The sequence below is a fragment of the Ochotona princeps genome, chromosome 23 (genome assembly GCF_030435755.1).
Source record: "Ochotona princeps isolate mOchPri1 chromosome 23, mOchPri1.hap1, whole genome shotgun sequence".
Taxonomy (NCBI): domain Eukaryota; kingdom Metazoa; phylum Chordata; class Mammalia; order Lagomorpha; family Ochotonidae; genus Ochotona; species Ochotona princeps.
In genome coordinates this window covers 13,597,402-13,605,898 of record NC_080854.1, presented here as the reverse complement: position 1 = coordinate 13,605,898, position 8,497 = coordinate 13,597,402, and the positions used below count along the sequence as shown (strand labels likewise).

General features: G+C 42.6%; 1 protein-coding gene across 1 annotated transcript in view; it reads right to left on the bottom strand.

Moving 5' to 3' along the window:
* Positions 1-6,638: 6,638 nt before the first annotated feature.
* ARL15 (ADP ribosylation factor like GTPase 15) overlaps positions 6,639-8,497 on the bottom strand; it is a 405,415-nt gene continuing 403,556 nt past the window's right edge. The window contains exon 5 of the mRNA XM_004583698.2: positions 6,639-7,141. Within this exon, the coding sequence (XP_004583755.1) occupies positions 6,989-7,141 (153 nt within the window). The 3' untranslated portion in view covers positions 6,639-6,988. The remainder of the gene's footprint in view (positions 7,142-8,497) is intronic.

Sequence of the window (8,497 nt, the reverse complement as noted above, 5' to 3'; positions counted from 1 at the left end):
AGCCAGAAACCAGGAGCCCGGAGCTTCTTCTGGATCTCCCATGTGGATGTAGAGCACATGCTTGGGTTATCTTCTTTCCCAGGTGCATTAGCAGGAAGTTGGACTGGAAGTGGAGCAGGTGAGTCTTGAACCAGTGTCCATATGGATGCTGGTGTCACCAATAATGCCTGGCTGCTTCCTTCTTTGTGATGTTTGTAGACACTGATGGGCATCGGTCAGATCCTTATTCCATTATGGGTAGACACCTGCCTGTAAGCCATGTATGTTAATTTAGCTTTGATATTATATAACCTTATTGGATCCTGCTGTGTTTTGAATGTGACAAACTGAATGGAAATCGAGGTTTGCGTTTCAGGCAATTTTTGTGATCTGACCCAGACTTCCAGGCCACCACCCTGCAGGGGGTTATTTGGCGGCTGTCTCAGGGACACATCTCTCACAGGACAGGGGCACAATAAGGAAAGAAAGGTACAGACTTCAAGCGTCTAAAGAAATGCAACTGATAACAATAGACACTTTGCCAAAGTGTTTGAAAATCAAAATAACGACTCCTTCTAAATGAACAAGCTTGCACAAGAACTATCTTGCAATACACAACGGTCCCATTCAAAGGGGTATCTTGATGTTCCCAATCCCCGATGGGAGAAAAAACAAAGTGCCCTCTTGATCAGCTGAAACTCACTGCTATCTGTTTAGGTTTAAAAAAAAAAGCACACAGAAGAAACAAATCCAGAGAACTCTGAGGTTTCCATGTTGCTGCCTCTGTGCAGGCAAACATGACATACTCCAACACAGCCACCCCGGAAGACATCGCCAGTGAAGACATTTTCTCTTGGAAAGTCAACATTAAACGTTCCAAATAACGATCATGTGTGTGATCGACACGGGGGAAGAACGAGACAAAGCTGTTCTAGAGAAAGCGGTAGAGCCCTTTGAACACAAGCATAATGAAAAGAACAGCAGGCAGCTGACAGAGTTTGGTTTCATACTTTAGAAGCACTTTTGTGTGCTAGACATATTCTTCATTGTTACAGCAGTAAAATAGCAGAATAAAAGGTGCTAGGTTTATGGAGTTCTATTTAGAAAGATTTAACAAGAGACAAAACCTTTTCCATGGATGTGTTTAGATGCTTAGTTTTATTAATGGTCTCAAAAGAAACCAAAGAGCATTAGAAACAACAACAACAACAAACAAACAAACTAAATCAGGAGGGTTAACACTCAGGAATTAGGACTGAAAATCTAGAGATCTTTGGATCTTCAAAACTGCAGTTTTAATATAATAAAATGCATGCATACACAGACACACACACACATGCACAACTATCCCCCCCAAATCCTCTGGGCTTAGACAAACAACTCAACTTAACCAATGTTGCAGAAAATAAAATCATGCAGAGGTAGGGACAATGTCGTGTTTATTACAGTATGCATAGCATTCACCACAATGCTTAGCACAAAGTATGTGTTCAACAAAAATGTATTGAATGATGAAGGAAAGCCTTCAATGTCACAGAAGTCAAAAGCCCTACTTGCAAGATGAAACCTGTAAAAAAAAAAAAAAAGACACTGGTAGGTTGTTTCTCTGTAAATGCTGTCATTTCAAAAATCCTGTCGAAGCTGCTTCATGAAAGTGTTGGGCTGATACACCGCATGTCTAGAAAGTTGTAAAACAGTTGGAGAAGGTCCAGAGGCAAACCTGACTTGCTCCAGATGAGAAAGAATGACAGCCAGACTTGCTGTTTGCATTCCTGTCTCTGCCTTTAGGTGAGCAGTTTCCATTCCGACACCATCTTCTCATTTTTTATTTATATGTCTAGTGATTTAATATCATATCATGCGAAGCTGGCCTTTGGGGTGCCCCTGACATGTGTGGTTTTTTTTTTTTTTTGGATTGACCTTTACATATATTAGACAAAAACTAGCCAGAAACCATCTCCGCATAGGCCTCTCAGGTAGGGATGGCGGTTCCCCTTTCCTCTCTAGAAACAGCCTTCTCCACAGACTGTTTAAAACCAGTTCCCCACCCCCATGTCTTCTGTAAGCTTGTCCAGACACAGCGTACATCATTAGGCCCAGTCTTCCAGTCATTCCGTTGCTTGCAAAGCAATCATTTATAGGCGTTTGGTGTTTTGTCTGACATCTGTTTGATGCTGGAGCTCCAGCCTGTGTCTCCATGAATCACTTGTCAGTGAAGGTTGTGGCATTCGAGGCTGGATTTCACACCTTCGGTGGGGTTGCCTGGGATGTAAGTGATCTTAGGCTGTTGGAACAGACCTGTTCCCCTCCCAGGCCACCCCCACCCCCAACTCCACAACCCACAAGGAGGCAGTGAAAGCGGGGCGTTGGGGAAGCTGGTGCTTATTCAAGGCAGGCTGGCTTTGATTTGTCCCTGCGGGTCTGAGCCAGGCTTTCCTCTCCGGGGACCACCTCCATGCTTGGAATGCTGATGCTACAAAGAATCAGGCTGAAACATTTGTGTAGCATATTTTCCCAGCATAAGAGGGAGATTGGGGGGTGGGAGTTAAAAAAAAATAGAGGAAAGAAAGGAAATCCAGTCTTCTTGGGTGGGTTGCAGAAGATTGTGTTTTCTGCAAAAGTGTTTTTGGATGGTTGTGCCCAGGTGGTTCTTAACTAGCTCCAGCAGAAGGGGGTGGGGGTTGTGACAGAAGTTGGAATGGGTTATAAACACGACCAGGACTGGTGAGACATTCAATCAAGGGCCCCTCTCCTTATCCTCCAAACAGTGCCTGGGACCAGAGAAGATGTATTTGGTAAGTGGGGGTGCTTTGAAAACCACCAAACCCTCACCACACCCCGGGAAATAATGTTAATTCACACGGGTGGGTGAGCCTCAACAAAACACTTACGTGACATCCACCAGCTTGGAGAGCAAAAACGTGAAAGGCAAGGGACAGCTGAATGCTAGGAGTCCCCTGGAGACTGTCTTTCTAAACCAGGACCCGGAGAACACAGTGCTTCCTGGGGGCCAAGTTGGAAGGTACGAGGAGACTGTGGAGAAAATCTGAGAAAAAAATCATAAACACTTCCTTTTATTCCATTTTAAAGGAAAGGAGGATGCTGGGCAAAGCATGTTTGGAGAGACTCTTCATTGGGAGTTTTTTTAATGCTTTGCCTCGGTTTTACAGAAAGTCACATTAGGGGAATGGGAAGTCAGAATTTCCAGAGCTGATGAAACAGTGGGCAGAAGGGAAGTTTCTTACTTTTGGTTTTAATTCAAAGAGAATAAATAGGGAAGGGGAGGAGGGGAAACTGACAGCCCATCGGAGACTTCTGGGTCTTACAAGAGATCCTTTACATGTTCCCAAATTAGTTCAAGGGGGGGGGGGGCGTGGATGCCAAGATGGGCTCATCAGTCACTCACTCCATGCATCTGAGTTGGAAAACATTTAACCTTGAGATGCAAATCTTTAATCACTCAGTGGTGACCAAAAGTTGTGAACCCTTGGGAGCCAGGAATTCCCAACATGATGTGCTAATACGTTTCACAGCATGAACTTCAGATCTCCCAGGACCCAAAGGCAATGCAGTGAGGCTATATTCTAATGCTTCTGCATAACAAAGTCAGTTGTTCCCTTCCAAACACAGTGAAAATGAGAGATTCCCAAGGGTAGGGTAACTCCCACTTTCAGCTCCACCACCCAGCTCCCACCTTGCCATTAGGTCAGGAGGTTAATGAAAACTGCACTCGAAACTCATCAAGAGGATGAGCTAAGGAAGAATATTAGATTTCCACTCATGTCTGAATATGCAATATGTCCATGAAGAAAAACCCCATGGCTTCCAAATCTTACACTTGTGTTCGGATAGGTCTGAGACATTTAGAAGCTTGGGAACTGCATACTCAAATCCGTGTGGAGCTGAAGCTGCTGTTGGGCCCGAACAAGAGCTAGGATGTCCCTTTCTGCCCTCTTCCTCCATCTGCCCACTGTTTGATTTTTTTTTCTTTCTGTTATTTATAGGGAAATCTTCACCTTAAGGAAAAACCTAGAAATGCATAGTGTTTGCTCTTCAGTCACTGAAAAACTATTGACTTATGTCTTAAGGGGCACGCTCACCACTGAAGGAAACAGTTTACTGCACCAAATCATGCCACCCTCAGAAAGTTGTTTCATAGCAAGTTTCCTACCATGATCCTTTGCATGATGTCACTTTACATTCCCGTCTCTGTCTCGGGTCTGTCCACGCACCCTGTGGGAATGGCTCCAAGGAAAGCAAATTGCTGCTGAGGACAAATCAACTGGAAAAGACACTTTTTTTTCCCCTCTCAAGGTTTTCACAATGGCTTCAAAAAAGAAATGTGAATTAATCATTTGTTTTGACCCAAGAGCAACAGAACTTATTTTGAAGACTAAAATAGGCAGTACAAACATAAACAGAAATCTGGGACTCCCAAATGCTGAAGTGCAAAGGAGTCACTCTGCAAGCATCCATTCTACTCAGTGTTTATTTGCATTGGAAGCTAGTGGAAGCCATACACAAATCAGGGACAGTATGCAGGAGTTCTCCAGAATATGTCCGTAGGAGTCAGTTACCTTTGAAGTATAGATACAATACTTTTTTTTATTAGAAAGACAGGGCAATATGGCAGTTAACTAGTAACCAATACTGTAAACCACAGTAGATACAAAGTTTTATATAAATTAATTGCCATTACAAAAAAGGCAACTGGCTTTAGCTAAGAAGGTACAAAAACTAGTAACTTCCATAAATATAACAAGAAGCTAAGTGAAGAAATACATAACAGACTGTTTTTCCTATATAATATTTGAATATGCAAACGAAGACACCTGTGGCATTTTACATAAACCTAGGAAGAGGACATCCACCCCCATAATCCCACCCACCCATCCACCCGCACCCATCCGGGCCCCAGCCCTACCACCCCACCCCACCCCCCTTGGTGGACTTCCAAGACATGGCAAATTCTAGGGTTCCACGGACAGGATGCCACGCAGAAGCGGCAAGCTGGCCAGCTCCGACCTGCTAGACAAAGAAGGAGCCGTACTGACAGTTGTAAAGCATTAGGCGTCAGACAGCAACTTGTCAAAACCAGCTGTTGTTGGGCACTGATTGATAATGTTTTCATTCTGCCGGCTGAGAGCTGCACACAATCCTGGGGTTGAGGGGAAGCCCATCCCTGGCACACACATGAGCGTGCATACACACACACACACACATACACACAGGGAAGTCCTTTAACAGATGGCTTAGGAGCGCTTAACCACCAGCTCTTAAAAAGACAACATCCTATATTTAATGAAGCTGCAGGGAGAGCCAGACAGAATCTGTGTGGAGGATGAGCACAGCAGGACAGAACATCAGGAACTGTGTCACTGGCTATTGAAACAGAAGTTTTGTTCTGCTCACGATTACACAGTGTTAAAAAGCAAAAGAAAGAAAACCTCAAAGATGCTAAAATGGAATTATGTGTGAATCTCTGTGCATCTTTTTTTTTGATCCACACTATTAAAAAAAAAAAGGCTTAAAGACGTGTTAGATGTTTCAAAGGCAATGATTACATTAAAATCCACTTAGAAGATTGAACCACAAAAATTGTATTTGCATGATGTTAAATACATCTTCTCAGAAATGAAAGGTATGACATCACCTTATAAATGTGCCATGAGTCTGGTGTGCGGGTATCAGTTGCTTCAACTTGGAAATTACAAACAAGTTTTATTGCTCAGGTGTGGCAGCAGTTGTCTCTGGTTTGACCACTTGGCATCAGCTGTGGTCAAAAGTCTACAAAATGTGCCCCAAGAAGATTTCATCTACGAATCGCAGGACCCACAGATGATTCCTGATCTAGAAAAGCTTGAAGGCTCTAAATCTTAGTAGAACTGTACAGCTATGTCTAGGCAATTTTATTATTGAGATTATCTGTGAAAAACATTAGTTCCAGAGACTGAATATCTGAGCCCTACAAAGACTTATCTGGTGTGGTCTCAATACGTTTTTAAGGGCAGATGGAACCCCTGAAAATAGAGGTTCATATTAGAAATACTGATAGAGCCTTCACTGCTAGATGGAGGTAGCTGACTCTGTTCAACTACATTAACACTTACTGCAGTGAGAATACACGTGCTTCCTTGATACTGTCACCACATCCATGCTGGCCTAAACCTTAACCAGCCTACACCATACTTTGCTTGCCTGTTTAAAAAATCTTGTTACTTTACAAATTAAGTTCTCTATTTTGATCAAACACTGATTTTTTTTTTAAGAAAAAGATATTTAAATCTTGTTGTGGCTTGCCTGTACAGTTAAAAAAAAAAACAACTTGAGGACTTATCAAATGCATTGTGCCTAAATGTCTTCTCACTCTCTCTTTCTCAAAAGGCTAAATCATGTGTTTGCTCTTAAGAGAGAGGAGTGAGGCTCCAGATGTAAGTGAGGAAACATCTTGTCCTTTAAGTCTGTCAAAGCTAATTTGACTATGGCAAAAGATTCCTTTGTGATGATTAATGGAAGTTTTTGGTGCTCACTTTTGTCTCATAGTCTCTAACATCAATATTTTTTTTAAAAAAAATAACCCTAAAAAACATAGTCAAATAAAATAAAAACCTAGAAGACCTTAAAAATGATATGTATCTGATGTGGAGTCCCAGTAATGTAAGACTGTACTTAACTTCCCCAGGAAAGTGACAGTCTTTAAGTCCAGCACAGGGACTTGATCTCCAGGAGTCAGGATTCCACGGGTCTTAGCACAGAGGAGAGATGCTGAGAAGGACAGAAGGAAGAGACACGCGGTGGAGATAATTAGTGGTAAACAGAGAATAACTTCTCTCTCAGTAGTGTGTACTTGACGTTAATGCCGATGCTGCTTCACCTGACTTACAAGAGAGATGACTGACTGAAGCAACGAGAGAAACAGAGATGGAAGCCATCATAGTCTTGATAGCAAAATCAAATTCAACTGAGGAACTAACATGGTGGGCTCCAGGCCTGTGTGCTCAGGCAGCTTTCACATTCGGAGAGTCTGGGGATCTCTGTCTTCTAACAAATGGATCAGCTGAGAGAAGCTGTCTTTCAGTGTATCCGTGTCTTCCAGCGAGCAGGGCTGCAGAATCCAGCGTTTCCCACGTGCCAGTGGTTCAAGCTCAAAGTATTTTTTGATCTGAACAAGGGGGTGGGGAGAGAAAGAGAAGTACATTATTAATGATCTTAGGACCTTTCTCAAACCAAAATTCTGAGTGACGAGGCTGGGGGCAGGCAGCAGGTTTCAAGGGGGATCTGTCTGAGTCGTGGGGCCGAAGACTGCCTGGAAGCCCGTCCACAGCTGTCATCAGAACTGCTGGGTTAGATGCTGTGACCTGGCAGTGTTTGCTTTAGGGGTGAATGAGCCGCTTGTGAGCCACCATTCTACCCATACACACTTCACAGCATGGGAGGTCTGACAGAGTCTGAGAAAGGATTACATGTGTGACGGCATAGGGCAGAATGCATAGCAGACACCAGAGAGATTGCATTTCATCAAAACCAAGCCTGGCAGCGTAGTTTTGCTGTCTCACCCTGTTGACTTACAAAACTGGTACCTACCTACTCTATGCACTAATCCATTGTTCAAGACTCCATTTTCCTACTGCTAAACACATAAACAAAGAAACCTAACGTAAATCATTTCTGCCTAAGTTTAGAGTATTTCTGAGACCTGGGAAAGTTTTCTAGGAAAGGGAATAGCAGCTGCGATGGGGCTGGTGGGGGCCTAGGTGGGGACAGGGCAGAGAGAAACAGGAAGAAAACCTGTGTACACGCATGAACTGGCATCAATTTACGTATACACATCGTCTCAACTTCGTTCCTCACAGTTGTGCATTTCCTGGGAGGGTAAAATCAAGACCTTACTGCAGTTAAACAGGATGGCACATATGCTATTTTAAAAACCTGTTCAACAGATAATGAGTCAAAAGTCATTCTGACTTTCTTGGACTGGCAGCTTACACTTCCAACTCCTGATGGTGAATAAGTATCAAACTACTCTGGCTTCCAGAAGTTTTGACAATCTTTTCTCAAAAAGTAGGGTGAAAGACATAAATTCCTAAAGTTTCAGAGCCCCACGTACTACACTTTTTATCTCTCACCTAGCAAAGCCTTCCATAACTTAAAATACAAGCAGTAGGAACATCGGAAAAGGTATTCTTCAAAGATATTCTTAGTCAATAAATTTCTTTAAATCTCTTGTGCCAATGGAAAATTCCAAGATCTTGCTTACGTCAATACTTGACCCAGAAAAGATAAGTCTGTCAACCTTAAGCCATTTGCATACATGGTTTTATATTACCTTTATCGTGACATGCATCAGAGTATTGTTAATAACGAATACCAAATGTATTAACATGAACATTCATTTTTCTCATTTATGAACAAGAAACAAAAAAAAAATCTAAAACTGATTGAGCAATCAGAGATATGCTTCAATGGTGGCATTTAAGTAACGTCCAAAGACTCCTCCTTTAGAAGTCTGAAAATTTTT